This window comes from Bos mutus, chromosome 3 (assembly GCF_027580195.1).
Source record: "Bos mutus isolate GX-2022 chromosome 3, NWIPB_WYAK_1.1, whole genome shotgun sequence".
NCBI classification, from domain to species: Eukaryota; Metazoa; Chordata; class Mammalia; order Artiodactyla; family Bovidae; genus Bos; species Bos mutus.
The window spans coordinates 21,318,514-21,336,512 of NC_091619.1; the positions used below are offsets into that span (position 1 = coordinate 21,318,514).

Here is a 17,999-nt window from a genome sequence, read left to right on the forward strand (position 1 = left end):
GTATATTCCTTATTATTACTATTTTACAATATTATTGGCAAACTGGTTTATGTGCTAGAAAGTAGAGAGTTGAAAAAGGGCATAGAACCTAAATGTACTCAACAGAACACTCAGTGGTAAAGAATCCGCCTGCCAATGCAGGAGACACAGGTTTGATCCCTGGGTCGGGAAGATCTGGAGGAGGAAATGGCAACCCACTCCAGTATTCTTGCCTGGGAAATCCCACGGACAGAGGAGTCTGGTGGACTACAGTCCATGGGGGTCACAAAAGTCAGACAGAACTGAGTGACTAAACAACAGTGTTTTCAGGGGATGATCTTAAGTCTATTTGATCTTAAGTCTACCTCTTCGCTGCTCACTATGGAGGTCTGAAGTAACACTCTTCTAAGTTCTTCCTACTTTGCAGGACAGTTGAAAAAAACACAGATCAGTAGATTAAGATGAACTCTTGAATAGGTGTTTTAACAAATAGGATTAATCATCATTAAATAATAACTCCTTAAAACTCCATCATGCACAAATAAGCCTTGAGGGAAAGTCATGAAGTATTATTTTAATTCTTCAGTAATGAGCCCCAACTGGGCTGCAACAAGACCATTTTCTCCAAATTCTACTCTACAGTCATTCTTGTTTTCTTTTTAAGCCATTTATATGCAACCAACAGAAAAGGAATAATATTTTCCCATAAAGTTACTCAGAACACAGGAGTCATAGCTGACTAATTTTGAAACGTGATTTAAAGAGCTAAACTTTATAGATGAAAAAGTTTGCAGTAACAAGTGCCTGGCTGTTTTTCCCTCAGTGCCAGGCTCTTTATGTCCTCCGGGCCCACCTCCCTCTCACTCTTAGGCACTCTACCATGAAATTATAAGAACTTTCACCTGTTCACCTCATGAACCAACTATTGATGACTTAAATATTAAGATCCTACATGAGAGTATCAAAGAAAAAAGGTTTCCTATCAAACTGCAATTTTACCTGCATCCATTCCCTTCTAGAACCATAAGAAAACTAAGATTTCATAGAGTCTTCCATAAGCTTCTCCTGAGAAATAAAATTCTTTAACTAGACATTCTAATATTGGAACCAAAGTAGCTGGGGGGCGGGGTGGGGACACATGTCTGCAGTCAAGTTCCTTTATGGTGTATCCTTGTCTTTAAATCACAGTATCTCTTAGGTACCCTTCCAGCTTACAAGCTTATAATTCAGAAGGCAACTGTTTTCAGTGACTTAAAATTCTGTAATGTCAAGGAATTCTTCCTTCTATGATCTCTTTGTTCCTCAAAGAACACAAGAAACAGGCCTTTCCAGAACATACACAGGGACAGCACCACCCATCATAACAATTGTTCAGTTGCTCAGCTGTGTCCGACTCTTTGAGACCCATGAGCTGTAGCGTGCCAGGCTTCCCTGTCTTTCACTATCTCCCGGATAGCTCATAACAATAGGCTCCTCAAACTTTCATCCCACTTTCCACTACTCTCCTTCAGCAAGCAGAGCAGGAAGGGTTTTTTAAGGTAAAGCAATCCATTTCACATTTCTAGGGGAAGTTTAATGCCGTTTCTTTAGCTTCATTTCCTTGAGAGTAGAAAAATTCAGGTTTCTTCTGCTTCCTTCCTTTAGTTAAATAAATACAAAGGCATTCACTTATTTCAGAGCCTTATTTAACTTGGAGTTTTAGTACAATCATCAATAGACTGGTTCTCCTATAAGGGGAAAAAAAAGATAAAGAGCTTTCTCTACTTTTCTCATTGATCTTTTAAGAATGAAACCAAATAATTACTGTTTGGCCTTTGATACTTTTATTGGATAAGTAACAATTTTGTGTTTCAACTAAAATAGCTGAAATTCTAACACTTATATATAGAAAAGTACATGCTCCATGCTAGCACAAATGTTAACACAGTTTAACACAACACAGTGCCATGAAGAAATGAAAACTTACAGCTTGTTTTGGTGGGTAAATAGGCCTAAGAGGATCTAGTGCCCAGTTACTGGATGTAACATGTTACTTCCTTCTTCATCTAAATTGTTAGGAATCACTTTTTCCTCAACAGCCCTAAGATCAAAACTTTAAGTGGTAAGAAGTAAACCTGCTTTTATTATCAAATTGATCATACTTAGTGGAAACACACAAATTCATGGTTTATAAAACATACTTGTATATACACATGCCTCTAAAGTTTACAGACTGAGAGGGGTATTTCAAAGCAATTATTTTGAAATTGCAAAAGGAAGCACTGTCTATTCATGTTATACACTAAAAACAAATCTACATGCATTTGCTAGACAATCATGAGTTCTCAAAGGGAACAAGGAAGTCGATTTGGTTCATGTACTTAACAACCATACTCTTCATTATTATTTTAGATCAAACATTTTCTGATGTTGCTGAATTTTTTATTTTATCCTTCCAGCTTTAGCAAGAAGAAAACAGTATGATAAAGATTTTTATTTCTGGAATTTGACTTTAAATAACAAAAAGGGAAAGTGATGCAAAAAGAATTAGTATATCATTTTATAAGTTTAATTACTCTTATTTGAAATCTGATAAAATTAGTATTGTTAGCGCTACAGTTCAATGTCTCTCTTCCACTTCCCATCCTTTGTTGGAAGCAAATTACAAACACTGATTTTTTATTTGGGAAATTTATCCTGGCTCAGTGATAATATGGGAAGAAGTTGAGGACTTACCTTCTGTTAATACTCACACTACTTACAATCTATATGATTGTCTTTTAATTGTCATAAAAATGACTTAAAGTTAATTGCTCCAAATGCCTAGTGACAAGGTGGCTTAAATCCATATTCTAAAATGCTTTAAGACAATAGAAACTATCACCCCACAGAAATTATTCTGCTGTCCTGGCCTGTGGACTCATTCCTTGTTTTTCTTATTGGGTTGCCTTATATAAACTCCATATCCCCAGCTATTTTTTCTGCAGTACAAATGATTCTGCAGTACCAAAGGCAGAAGAATAAAAGCTCTCTGAGCTTCACCACAAAAAGAAATGAGAGAAAATTCTCTAAATGTTTGTGTCTCACAGGATATTAGTATCTGAAAAACAAAGCTAATTTCACTTATCACACCTCTAGTACCATTTCTACAAGGCAGGATGGAAAACGGACTTGAAAAGCGTGTGAGTCACTATATTCCTTCCCTACTCTCTAAGAAGTTTGTCACATATCCCTGCACATTGGCTGCAAACTGCAGAGTTACTAGTGAGACCCTAGTTGAAGGAGCAACTTGAGTTTTTCAGGGACGTGAAGATTCTGTGACTTCAAAATATAAAGAAAAGAAAGAAAATGACCAATAAGTCAGAAAACGATAACTTGATCATATCAACAGGAACCAGAATTTTCTAATACTAGCTCAAAGAAAGCAAAGGTATTAAACAACTGTTTGCTCTAGGGCTTACACTCCAAAGGGAAGTGATTTTAGGTAGGTCACTTATTCCTCAATGACAGGAGCAATTTGGGGTGTAATCTGTTCTGTTTCTCCTTGTCTTAATCAGAGGATTCTAGATCCAACTGAAGCAGAGAGAGGAAGAAGATGACTGAAGCAGAGAGAACTGAAATCAATTTTCTTGGACTGTTTTGAAGCTGTGAGCCAAACTTCTGAACCAGACACTGGATTAGAAGCGTAAGCAAGCATAACAGTGATAGGCCTTTTACAGAAATCTGCCACTGGGGTCATTTAGGCATAAATGGTGCAAGTGGAATAAACTAAAGAACCTCCTCAGGAAACTTACGGCTTGGACCTACTATCCTATTCAGGTCAAGATTTTCTTGCTCTTTCACAGATCTCTGACTATACATAATGACAAAGACAAATCTTTTAAAAATACAAATGAGGAAGCAGAAGAAATGAAAATACTGCTGCTGTCCAGAAATGAATGAAGAGAAGTGGGTGTGGGAGGGGGTGGAAGGGGGGGTAAGGATAAGAGTTAAAGGCTGATAATATTAGAACAGTCCCATCAGGCCTTTTCAAAAAAGTTACTGTAACTTGACTAAATAGTTAAAAAGAGAACACCAGAAAATGCTGATTTATACTAGGTATTATCAATGATCAGACTTCAATGATACAGTTTAATCCTGTAATAGAAAAGAGTTTAAAGGAAACATCTATCAAAAGGACTTCCATTTCACTCATTATATAAATCTTCTTGGAGGTCCTTTTCAACTCTTTAGTTTCTAAAAACTATATAGACTTCAATTACCTTGACCTCTTACAACCATTACAACCAGAAAGGAAATATGTGAAAGACCAAATCTATCAATACTATCAAATCTACCAAATCGATCAAATTCAGATTCTTCTGAATTTAAGTTCTGTTTCCAATTAAGCATAGTCTGAGTGAGAATTTAACTCCATTTTATTTCACCTTTCCCCCCCCTCAAACATAAGGTTCTATAAGCACACAAGGCTTTATCTAAAGTTATTGTAATATTGAAAAACTCCTGGCAAAGGTAGAACAATTCAGTAAAAGAAAAGGTCTGCGCTCCTAAGGAGGGAGTGGAATCTTATTTTATAGCATGCTAAATACAAGTATATGAATGAAGGGGCCAAAGCATCATCTGCGGGATACAGAGCAAAATTCATTAGAACCATATTCTCTAAGAAGATGCCAAATTATCACACAAAATTGTTAGACTGGCAAACTCTCTCCAGTTAGCACTGTTCACAAGCCTTATTCCAACTCTATAGACCAGAAAGTCAGAACCAGATTTTAGTCACATCTATGATATCAAGATCAAACTTCTAATTTCTGTGCCACTAAATCCCTTAACTTTCTAAAATGTTTCCTAAGGACCAATATCAAAGGTAAGAAACTAAAGAACAAGTTACTCCATCTTTTCAGGATCCGAATCAGGACTAGAGTTCACTTACTTTCTCCCCCAATCTATGTATTTTGTTAATTTTTTGGTAGGAAGTTGGGTTTCTCATTATTCATTCCACTACCTTTTCTAACATTTAGCAACTGTTCAAGATAACAAGGGAAATGCCTACTCTTGTAGGATGACAGAAACAGAAGTAGTAGCTTACCTAAATTACTGTAATCTCTATGAGCCATTAGAAGCCAAATATCACCCATGGCTGAATCTTAACAGGAAACTTAGCACCACTGGTCTATTAGTAAAAATAAGAAAAGACATTTCCTAAATGCCTTGTAATCATATGAGAGGCTAGTTGGTGGGTTGATATTTCTACAGCTTGATTATCTGTTTCTTTACTTCTAGAATGTTACAAAAAGCTTTGTGCAGGAACGGGTCACTAAAAATTGGAAGACTAAGAAAAAAATGGATGATTCAACTTATACTTCCTATCTCCTTTATTGAATGATGCCTTTTCCCCTCAAAACAAGCCCATTAAAACTGTAAAGCATTTCCATTTAAGAGGAAGCTTATGGCTAACAATCTTTTGCAAATTCAGAGAATTCCAGGGTGTTTCTCCAGGAAAATATTTTCTTCCCTGTCCACGTTAGAGTGATGCTCTGTTACAGGTGTTGCTGAGGTTACAGAAACTTGGACAGAATTTAGAATGCAAACAAGCCATGTAAGCACATGAATGTGAAAGAAGTAAAATGTCATGTAAAAAAATGGGAGGGAAAAAAGAAAAACCATTGTGCTCCACGTAGTTTAGAAAGGGTACTCAGTTCCATTTATGGTGCTAAAGAGCCCCAATCCCTAGTTCCAAATTCCATGTTTAAAATCTGAAACCTCAGCTTCTAAGCTAGGAAAATTATACCCAGCAGAAATAACAAATTTCAGGAGCTTGCAAAGCTCCAGAGTAACTTTGGTTACTGTTATTTTTTATTGATATTTAAGATATCAATTACATTGATATTTAAGATACCAGAAGTATAATCTAAAGGGCCTCCTTTCTTACTTCCATCATGTTGCAATAACAAAACACTGGACAATGACCAAAACCTAGAAAGATGTGTGACATTTCTTTCTAAACTATTCAAACACATCAAAGCCAGAAGCCTTAGTTGTTTTAATATGGAGAAATGCAAAAGCACTAAAAAGTCAAAAATATAGTACTCCAACTAGTGCCACTACCAATGAAAAAATTACAAGAAGTAGGCTATTCTGACCATAATGAGTTATTTGGTGAAATACTGAACTTGAAAGGGGACATTACATTTGAAATTATCCTTTTATGTGGAGAATTCTGACCCTGAAAGACCTGGGAACCTCCTTAAAGTTATGTTCTGACTAAATATTATACGCTTGATTTAAAAAAAAAAAAATTAATGTAATTTAACCTGCATCTAATCTCTTTTCACTGTCATTCAATAATCAACTCTGAAACAATATTAGAGGTAAAGGTTTACTATAAATGTTTTAACAGTCTTTGCCTCTGCTCTTTAACTTGGCCTTCCCAATACTTTCAGTCTACTACTGCAAGTCTTAGCTTTGATTACCTTCTAAGGATTATACCATTTCTGCAGAGTCATTCTTACAGACTCTCATTCTCTATCTCTCTCATCTTGAACCTTTGATTAAAAAATTGCTCACTCAAAGAGCAGGAGTTGATCGAATGGCAAAAAAAATACACACACATGCATTTATGACATGATATGGAATATATGAAATGGATTGTGGAAGTGGGGGGAATAAACTTTATTGGCCCATAGAAAGGATAAGGGAAAAGAAGGAAGGAGGGGTGAGGAAACTAAAATGGAATGATTTAGAGTGTGCAAATATACCTTGTAACCTCCACCATTCAACTTAGAGACAGTTACGAACAGTGAAATTCAGGTAGACTAAAGTGAGTCTCACTCCGTAGGTGATGCTACTTGTACCAGTTCTAGCATTAGTAAGTCACCGTTTAGTTCAGACAGGGCTCTCTGGTTAGTGCACGCAAGGGTCTCCATCCCGGGCTGCAGTCTGACCCGCCAGTGCTCAGAAGCCATGCTCGTGATGAACTCGCACACTTTCCAGTTCCCCACCTCCAATGGCGGCCAGGGTCTCCAGCCTGCTTAAGCGCTCCAGGCTTCTTCCGAGAACTTCTTCTAGCCGATTGCGTATCACCTGGGCCCCTTCTAGTTCCACCTGCAGAGTTCGGTCTCTCTCAGAGCTGATTAAACATGCCACACATGGAAGGAAAATGAATTAGCCATCAATGTAATGAGTCCATTGTTGTTGTTTAGTCGCTAAGTCATGTCCGACTCTTTTGCAACCGCATAGCTGTAGCCCCCCAGGCTCTTCTGTCCATGGGATTTTCCAGGCAAGAATACTGGAGTGGGTTGCCATTTCCTCCTCCAGGGGATCTTTTGGACCCAGGGATCGAACCTGTGTCCCCTGCATTGTAGGCAGATTCTTTGCCACTGAGCTACCAGGGAAGCCCATAATGAGTCCATAGATGCTTCCAAAGAGCCAACAGTGCCACTCTGAGCCATGAGACTCTAGGAGACACATTTTACTGTGTCTCTAGAATACAATCAATGAATGTGGTCTTTGTTGTGGCACCTGTGTTCATTGCTGGTAGACTAGCAAGGTCTGCTTTCTGTAAAGTTTGTCCTTTTATCCGAGATTCTGGGCCAATCTGACATAAAATTATAGTTCCTAATATTTAGCTAACACCACTATAAGGTTACTAGGAGAAATTTCATTTTCTAACTGAATGCGTTGCTGCTGCTAAGTCGCTTCAGTCATGTCTGACTCTGTGCGACCCCATAGAGGGCAGCCCACCAGGCTCCCCCGTCCCTGGGATTCTCCAGGCAAGAACACTGGAGTGGGTTGCCATTTCCTTCTCCAATGCATGAAAGTGAAAAGTGAAAGTGAAGTCCCTCAGTTGTGTCCGACTCTTAGTGACCCCATGGACTACAGCCCACCAGGCCCTCCGTCCATGGGATTTTCCAGGCAAGAGTACTGGAGTGGGGTGCCATTGCCTTCTCTGAAAAACCAAAACCCAGGAAAAACTAACTGTAAACTGAATTCATGTTGAGCCAAGTAGGGTTGGTTGCTACTGAAGGTATATGTTTTGTCATTTGTTAACCAAACTTTACAGTACTTTGAGAAGGAATCCAGTTCACAGAGTCAGATTCTTTAACAAGTAACACAAGTGGTCCTATCATACCCTTCCTCTGCCTTCATTTTCTTGAAAGAGAAAGAAAACAAATTTGACTCAGCAATACATTAGAGAAAGCTGAAGAGTGACAAAAATAAAAATTAGGAAACAAAGAAAGGGGCTAGGAGGGAAGACAAAACAAGAAAAAAAATAAAGAGAACAGAAAATGTACCAGAAAGATAATAATATATATGACCAAAAATTAAGAGGTACAGGAAAACATATTCATCATGATGGCTATTGGTAATCTTGCAGTAATAGTAGCCATAACAACAAATACATTTTCTTCAGTGACATTCAGTGAATATCAGGGCCCTTTATAGTCTTACTCTTATTATTAGAATATAACGAAGCAGCCTTTAATAGGACAAGGAGCAGACAAATGAAAGAAGTATACAAGTTCTTACTACATGCAAGGTACTAATTGAGACACCTGACATGTATTCTCATTTGATCTTTGCAATAACTACATGAAACAGGAAGTATTCCTGACTTAATTTAGACGCTGAGGCTCAGAGGAATCCATAAAACGAATGACAAATTGGACCCCAGTAATGGTCCACTTTCTTTTTCTTCCCACTTTGTAAGCTGTAGGCATCTTCACGTAATGAGGAATAAAAGGAAAAAATGAAGTCACTCTCTCACCTCTCTGGATGGGCATGGAACTTCACCAGACTGCTATAGAGCTGTCTCTCTGCCTGTAAGGCCTCATTGAGCCGACTCCGCTCATCTACCAGTCCTTCGAGCATCAGCAGCAACTGAGGGGAAAAAGAAGTGAAGCAACATGCAAGCAGAAACATGAAGCCACAGTTAATTCTGAGAAAGAGATCAAAAGAACGTATTAGCACAGACAATGACTCAAACAGCTCACTATCTCATTACTGACTTAACCTTTCTATATAGTATGCTACAGTTTTCAAGTCAATGTCATATTTGTCATAAAGTTTTTATCTTTTAAACTCTGTAAGGCAGAATTCAACTATGGGAGGAAGAAGAAGAAAGAAGAAAACAAAGCCAGAAACACAGGAGACAGGCTAAGAGGGAGGAGTGGGAGACAAAGCCAGGATAGGGCAAGAGGGACACAGACAGCAGGACTCACAAGTGCTCTTCATCCACTGAGTAAACATTAACTGGGCCCCTTCTCTGTGCCAGGTTCTAAGGACAAACTTACTATCCAGCTGGGGAAAAGACATCCATCAGTCACAGACAGGTGTCACTGTGAGCTACAGTAAAGTGCTCTAAAGAAGACGACCTGTGATAATGCATGACCGGCAACCTGTTTAAGGGAACTGGTAGCATTAAAGCCAGTTTGGAGTGAGATGAGTAGTTAGTGTCTAGAGACATGGTAACAGAGACACGGAGGAGTACAGGTAAACCGGTCTTTCGATTAATAACAAGATTGGCACTCAAGAAAGGTCAGATCTGGGGCAGCGGTTACAATGGAACCACACGTGGTAGAAAACAGCACCTGTGGCTGCTACTGGCCACGGTGGGGAACTTGGGAGCACAGATTCTCGATGAAATTCCAGCAACAGCCACCATCATAAGTAACTGACATCTTGTTCACTGCTGATTTTGCAGTAAAAATAAGGCCTGTACTCCAATAGCTTACTTGTTGTCTTCGGTTTCCGGACGTTTCCTGTCCTTGTGATTCTACTGAAGCCACTTTTTCCCGAAGAAGCAAGACTTCCTGGGTCAGGCGTTCCATAGCTGGGATGTCTTCAGGATCAACCAGCTGCATCTGCAGGTCCTAAAAGTAAAAAAAACTAGTAATAAAAATAGTAATAAAAAAAATGCTATTCAGCAGAGGAACAAATGCTCTTGAAATAATCTACTACGCATTAAGTGGGATATTAATAAGCCGTGATAGTAACAATAGCTTCTTCATGAAATCTGAGCCACTCTGATATCAGTCAGAGAGAATATGGTAACACCAAGAGGCTCAAACAAGCACCGCATCCAGAAGACAAGCACCGGCACAGGGACTCAATGAATCCAAGTGCTGTCTGAAGGTGAAGGTATTCTGAGCTGTAATCATTTCCAAGAGTCTTTCAAAAGCTTTGAACGACCTTTATGAGGTCTTCCTTAATCTGTATGGTCCTGGTCAGGGACTCCATGTCAGCAGCCTGAACCTGCAGCTCTTGCTCCTGCACAGCCACCATGGACTGGAGTGCAGAGAGTTCCATCTGTGGAGAAAGAAATCCTGAAGTCAGTGGGCAGAGCAAACAGTGGGTGTCATGGTTACATTTTGACACTGAAGCAGATGCTTTTCCATATCATATTATTATCAACCAGTAGTGCAAATAAAAACTAGAACATGAATAGTGAGCTACTGGATCAGATCCATAAACCACACCGTGTGATATCAAAGGATGTTTCATAGGAAGTTGTAATGTGGTTTTAATGATGTCCTCTACTTTTTGTTAGCACTACAAAACATACCAAATTGGTTTTTTTTTAATTTTTTTTTTTTTTTTTGGCTGTACTGCATGGCATGTGGGATCTCAGGGAAGTCCAGAAACATTAGTCTTAATTGAGTGTATGTGAGAGAAACAGGAACAACATACTGGCTAGGGTAGAACCGAAATTTTAGAAAAGGAGGGAAACTAGGGGATTTTTTTTTAAACTCGTATTTTTAAAATACCACACAATTTCACATCCTCAAAACTTGAGTCATATAACATGATTCTGTTTGTAAGGAGAGATGTGGTAATGAAAAGAAATACAATAAGATAATTTCATCACAAATATGAACACAGGTTTTATATTATAGATCTAACTATGGGAAAGAGGTGGAACAAAAACTGAGGAGCTATATAGACTGGCCAACCAGACTTAGTTTAGGGACCCATGACACTGTCTGATCTTCTACAGTAGAGGCGATGGTGACATAAAGGTTTTTTAGTTTTAGCCTGTAACCCTATATTGTGGCCCTAAAGCTTCCTCTCTCTTCATCCAAGTTGGACAAACAATTAGTTGTATAGGGAGGCAGAAGGGGAAGGGATTCTGTAAGGCTGAGAGGCCTCTTCTAAGAAAATGATGAAAACTGTCACTAGAAATAGAGCATATGGATGGGAAAAATTATCTGCTCCGGGAAAGGACTTCTGAGGAAGCATGCTGAGTCACAGAAGACCTGAGCTTAAATCACAGCTTTAGTATTTTCTAGCCACATAACAATTCCTCTCCATCTTTTAAAACAGTGTTTCAGCTTCTTCTTCTGTAAAATAAGGCCAACATTAACCTACTTTGCAGAGTTGTAAATATTAGTGCTAATTTAAATGCCCAGTGCAGTGCATAACATACAGCAAGTTCTCAATAAACATTATGGATCTTTCTTGAATGTCTCTTGTTCTATGTTTCTAAAACTAATTTCATGGATCTGTCATAATTATAAGCAGCAATTATATAGCACTTCATTTTTTTCACAAGTCTGCTATAATTATTTTATTCCAGTTAGATATGGGTAAAGAAAACTGTGTTCTTTCAGCACTTAAAAAGTTTTAAGCAATTTCTACTTTTCTCTAGAAAGAAAAAAGGCTCAACTTGCATTTGGACCCAGATATTATACTTGGAGAATTTTACTCTTTCATTTTTAAAAAAGTTTTTTTAAAAAATTTATTTACCTTTAATTGGAGGATGATTGCTTTACAATGTTGTGTTGGTTTCTATAATACATCAATGAATCAGCCATAGGTACACATATGTTCTCTCCCTCTTGAATACTTAAAACTCTTTTGAAAAAAAAATAGGAACTTAGAAATTAGACTTAACTAGAAAACTCACCCGACTTTCTCTCTCTTTTTTAGCCATGAGCTCAAGTTCCTCTTTGGCATTACTCAGTTCTTTTTCCAGCCCCGCAACTGTATCCAAGTCCCCTAAAGATGAATACATAGTGCTAGTTACAATCAGTATCAACATAATACGATCTGTGCTGCCTTGTTTCTGAGGAATTTATTCTAAGATGCAACCCAATAACAACAAAACATACATACACAGGATGTTCTTTGCAGCATTATTTGTAATAACAAAACACTGCAATCCATCTATAAGCCTATAAAAAGAAGATTGAATACATATAGTATATCCACACGATGAAGTTCTATATATAGCTGTAAAAAAGAATGAGGAATATCTTTATGAACTGATATGGAGTGATTTCTAAGATATTAAGTACAACAAGCTGTTTAGAAAAGAATACATCTATGGAGTATGTTTTATGTTAGGAAAAGGGGACGCATGCATGTTACATATACACATAGGATTAATCTGCTTACTTCTGTAAAAAGAAACACAGGAAGGATACCTCAGAAATGAAACCAGTTGCCTTCAGAGGATGAGTGAAAACAGGAGAGAAAGGACAGAGAAGTAGATGGGACTTCTGAGTACACTTTTCTCTATTTTTGAGCTTGGAACCATTTTAATGTTTTATTATCAATGGGTAAAGTTAGTTCAACAATAATGAGGAAGAAAAATCCAAAACTGAATACTAACAAAAATGAATGAAACTAAACGGCAAATAGATAAGATAATCACCCAGAATACAACTTAAAAAATTAATCCAAATAATTTTTGAATCCAATATTCAACTGTACATCCTCAGTTGGAAATATTCTAAGGATAATAAGAATTACAAAGAAATTTTAAACATTATTTAATAGATTTACTTTTGATAGTGGTATTCATATAGCCATTCTGAAACTATTTTTCTATATTATGCAAATATATAAATATAGTGATGTTATAGGTAACCAGGTTTCTCAATGTTGGGAGAAGGGAGATATAAAATAAGGGAGAGAAAGAACTTTTACTGTTAAACTGGAATTAGAGGAACCAGTATCAAAAGGTGTTACACACACACATACACATCCTTAGCTCTTTTCACTTAAAAGGGCCTAGAAGCAAAGGACATACCTGAAGTTATGAACTTATCTTATGCCCAGGTATTAGTATATAAATGCTATTACCCATTAAAAGGAACTAGAGAGCTCCTTGAAGTAATGGATAATTTCAGGGTTGAGGCAGGCAAAGAAAAAGGTAATTATATAACATCTTGTGCCAGAAAGTATGGAAGTAATCAAAAACTGATGAAGAATTATTGAAAGGACAGAGAAACAGTTTGAAGGGGCTCCAATTAGCCAAATCCCAAATAATTTGGTCATCACGTGGAAGAATGACAGAAATGGGTAATAAAATATTAAAAAAAAAAAAACAAGCCATTACTTCATACTGATATAAACAAACAAAAGGAACAGAAAGGATAGGGAAAGGGCACCTCTTCTTTATACAAGAAGACACATTACTAAAGAAAGAAGGAATTTTAGAAACAGAAAATCAGTCTTCTAAACTACCAAAGTAACAGTGGGTACAAGCAAGCTTGAAGATGCTAAACCACTGGGTGAATGGCTGTGGGAAACAGAACCATCAACACCTTAAGGTATTTGGGCAGATCACTTATCTCTTATTAATTACAAAGGCGAAAATGAACCTTTACAATGGAGACATCTGGTGGATACAACCTTAACCGAATGACTAAACTTAACATCACTGAACATAACACAAGTAGTAACATGGGCTCCTGAGGCATTGCACCAAGAAAGATATCACCCAAGCAGCATTCTTGCCAAAGATGTTTAACTTGAATCTAACCACGAGGAGACAATCAGAGCCAAACTGAGGGCCATTAGCTGGCCCAGAGCTTTAAAAAATGCCAGTGTCAGGGAACAGACTTGTGGCTGCCGAGCGGGGATGGCGGAGGGCTGGATTGGAAACTGGGGGCTGGCAGATGCAAACTATTATATACAGAATGGATAAACAACAAGGTCCGACTGAATGGCAAAGGGAGCTATATTCAATAACCTGTAATAAACCATAATGCAAAAGAATCTGATAAAGATATATACAACAGAATCACTTTGCTGTACACTGGGAACAAACAACACTATAAATCAACTACACTTGAAATTGAAAAAACTGCTAATGCCAAAAAAAGACAAAAAAGGCTAGAAAATGGTTCTAGATTAAAGGAGACTAAAGAACCATGATGGTAGGGAGGGAAGAAAACAACCAGCTATCAAGAGTATTACAGGGACAATGGAAATCCTGAAAATAGACTGCCCAGTAGATGCTAGGACTATGTTAAAGCTACATTGACTGAACTTGGTAATTGTAGTTACCCAGGAGATTGCTCTTGTTTAATGAAGTATTTAGGGATGAAGTGTCATGATCTCTGCAATTTTTAAATGGTTCAGAAAAAACATTACATCTGTGTGTACACGCACATACATGCAAGAAATGATGCAAAAGTGGCAAAATGTTAACAGTTGGTGAATCTTAATAAAAATGTACATGGGTATTCACTGTACTATTTTTCCCACTTTTATATAGGTTTGAAATTTACAAAATAAATTGGGGAAAGATGCTTTTTTAAAAAGGCAAATAGGGAGTAAATTAAACAAATCCAGCATCTTTACCCTTCGACTAGAATAAAGTTTCCCACTAAAAAATGATTACCTGCACAGCTTACCTATGAATTCCACAATGCCCTATACTATAAAACAGACACAAAGTTTTTACATTCTGAAAATCATTTAAAAAACTGTAAGTTAATTCTTCAAGTCCACAACACTTCTATCAGCGCTATAATCACCAAGTCACTAATCATGGTGAGCCCCTGTTTCTGTAACACTTCTCCAGATCCTGATATTTTGGTCTCTGAGACTAATCTAAGGCATTCGTTTTGAGTTTTGCTCACACCTCACATATAATTCAGTTACTTTTATGGAGTTCAAGGCCTACAACCACCTCTTGGATGGGGCAGAGCTTGGCAAATGACTCAATGTACACTGCCTACTCTTCCCAATACTGTAATGTAGCTTATGTCTAGATGTAGTAAGTAGCCTCAGCTTGCTTCAAAGATACTCAGGAGAAGGTATCAGCCCCATGGTCCTGCCGTGTAGGTTTGAAAACACTGCCTCCTGCATTCTTGAGTCCCTGCAAAGCTATCTGAAAAGGAAAATTAGGATGCAGCTTCTTTGGGCCAAATTGTATAGCCAGAACAATAGCTTTAATTCAATGTAAGGTAAAGTCAGTTCTCCCAAGAATAGATATATCTTCAGTCTTTCAGTGGAATCCAAGCTTATTTTTTCCATTAAGGTAGGAAAGGAAAGAGTCTTGGCCAAATCTGTTAACAGAGTGTTACAAGAAGGAAAGACGGAGATTCCTTAATGAAATCAAATTTGATACTTACCTAACGAGGACCTGGGTACGCTAGCATCCCCTTTGGCAGTCAATGAAGTGCTATCATCTCTGGAGGGTATATGCACTGAACCCTAAAAATTGGAAGAGTTGGGGGATTTAGGAAGATACAGGAATCATGATCACAATGACAGGACTTGGAACATCCTCACACAACTTGGAATTAAAATTATCATACTTATGCCTCAGATATAAAAAGAAAATGCAGCTGGCATAAACATCTATACAAGTCTATAGTTCTTACTTGATCAGTTTGCTCTCCGAGATGGGGGCTGATGGAGGTAACTTCAGCTGGTCGGTTAGAGAGGGGTGCTTGGGACATGATGAAATCTTTCCCTCCTAAATATTGGCGCAGGGCCTGTAATTCTGAATTTCTTTCCATTAGAGCTTGTACCATCTTTTCTGCAGCAGCCTAGTAAGGAAATCACAAGCAACATGAGACAGAGACTCTACTAAAACAAAATTTGTGTTCTGATGTCATTTGTTAAAAGCCAACCATTTAAAAAAAAGTTAGTGGGGCTCTAAGAAATGGTTTCCTTGCTTTCATTTTACAGGAAAAAACAGTCAAGGAGTGGAAAGAAAGTCTGTCATAGACAGAATACTGGAAAAACAGAACACAACATGTCTATCATAGATAAACTCATCTGAAATTGGTTCTGCTAGAAATGCCAGGCTAATAACATATTGAACTGGGTAACTGATATCTTTCTTTACTTGGGGATACATGTGCCTTTGGCATGGATGGTCTTGCTCAAACATTTGTCATTTGCATGGTTTGCTCCCTTAAAATGTCTAGGAGAGTGTCAGTCACTCAGTTGTGTCTGACTCTTTGTGACCCCATGAACTGTAGCCTGTCAAGCTCTTCTGTTCATGGAATTCTCCAGGAAAGAATACTGGAATGGGTTGCCATTTCCTTCTTCAAGGTCTTTGCCAAATTTCAACTTTTCAGATTGGCCTTTTCTGCATTTCCTATCTAAATGCAGCAAGCTCATCTACTCCCAATTTCTGCTGACCTGCTACATTTTTTTTTACATTGCACTTACCAGTAATCAATATATCTATTATTGTCTCTCTCTCCCCCAACACCTGCAACTGGATGAAAGTTTTCTAAGAGCAAGCACTGTGATGTTTTATTCAGTGCTGAATCCCAAGCTCCCAGAACAGAGTCTGGCCCATAGAAGGCACTCAATACATAGGCACTCAAGACCTAGATATTGAATGAATCACACAGGAACATTTTATCAGACCACATGACCAGGAGAATCTGGACCTCAAAATCACACCAGTTTATTTCATTTCTAATCCCATAGTTTACTAAGACACATGATGGCACAATAAGGAAAAAATTGATAAAGAACCTGCCCGCCAATGCAGGAGACATAAGAGACATGGGTTCAATCTCTGGGTTGGGAAGATGCCCTGGAGGAGGGCATGGCAACCCACTCCGGTGTTCCAGCCTGGAGAATCCATATGGACAGAGGAGCCTGGTGGGCTATAGTCAACAGGGTCACAAAGAGTCAGACACAACTGAAGCAACTTAGCATGCACACCACATAGAAAGTCTGCATTTAATCAGAAAATCCAGAAATAATAAACTAAGACTAAAATTACTAAGAATGTAAGATGATGGATATGTCAGATATAGCATCAACTATCTCTGGGGAGAATTACTACTGTTTTAAATAAGAATCTGAGCCCTCGCCATAACTTCTAAGAGAAATGAAAGAATAACCTTCTAGCTTTAACATGGAAAATTCAGACTCTTTAGGGATTTGGACATAACCATCTTAGATGTAACAGTACGTTATTAATTTGCCTTAATAAAAATCTGTTAGACTATGGGAAGAAACAAAGTAAATAATACACAAGATATCTTGTGTCATACATATGATCTAACTGGCTTGACTCTTTCTAGTAATGCTGCTTTTAGCACCACTCCCCCAAATGTGGTTCTTGGACCAGCAGCATCACCATCATCTGGAAGCTTGTAAGAAATGCAGATTTTTGAGGCCATGTTTTTTAAAAGCTATTTGAGGGATTGTTCTGCATATAAAATTCAAGAACCACATCTAGAAGAATACAATCACTACTCTTCCTTGAGCTGAAGATCTTTTGTAATTTCAGGCATCTCTTAGATTCCATTATTTTACTACAAACGCATACACAACATATATGTATATATTAAGTGTAATAAGACTAATTCTTTCACATGACAAAAGGGTGAAAAAGAAAACTCAAAGACTCATTAGTCTCCTGCTAAATTTTTAAATAATTTACAATGATTTTGTTAGGTCATTCTAAAAGCAGTTTCTGCAGCACAAAGCAGCATGTTTCTAACAAAATGTGTATTTACTTCAGTGGGCCTAAGAATTGGATGAGTGGAATATAACCATCCCATACTAAAAGGAAGCATTAGAGACTATTACAGTCAAATAACATAGGCAATGGTAAGAATCTATTTCCCTCTGAAAACTGACTAGGGGGAATTCTGAGTGACAGGTCCCTGAAATGTAGCACAAGCCAACTATATCAGACTCTAGCCTTTAGGAGAAAGATATATGGAAATGAGGATTAAATTAAGAATTTGCTTTTGAAATATCTGTGGTACATATATACAATGGAGTATTACTCAGCCATTAAAAAGAATACATTTGAATCAGTTCTA

General features: G+C 37.7%; 1 protein-coding gene across 22 annotated transcripts in view; it reads right to left on the reverse strand.

The window, feature by feature from the left end:
• The window catches only part of PDE4DIPP2 (PDE4DIP), a 238,182-nt gene that overhangs the window by 44,035 nt on the left and 176,148 nt on the right, over positions 1-17,999 (reverse strand). For all 22 annotated transcript variants that reach the window (XR_011463617.1, XM_070367402.1, XM_070367396.1 and 19 more), the window contains 7 exons: positions 15,579-15,746; positions 15,327-15,408; positions 11,864-11,955; positions 10,150-10,266; positions 9,693-9,830; positions 8,726-8,838; positions 6,960-7,087 (listed from right to left, as the gene is read on the reverse strand). Coding sequence is in view for 21 of the 22 variants with exons in the window: in XM_070367402.1 (XP_070223503.1) it covers positions 6,960-7,087; positions 8,726-8,838; positions 9,693-9,830; positions 10,150-10,266; positions 11,864-11,955; positions 15,327-15,408; positions 15,579-15,746 (838 nt within the window). In the remaining variant the exon portion in view is untranslated. The remainder of the gene's footprint in view (positions 1-6,959; positions 7,088-8,725; positions 8,839-9,692; positions 9,831-10,149; positions 10,267-11,863; positions 11,956-15,326; positions 15,409-15,578; positions 15,747-17,999) is intronic.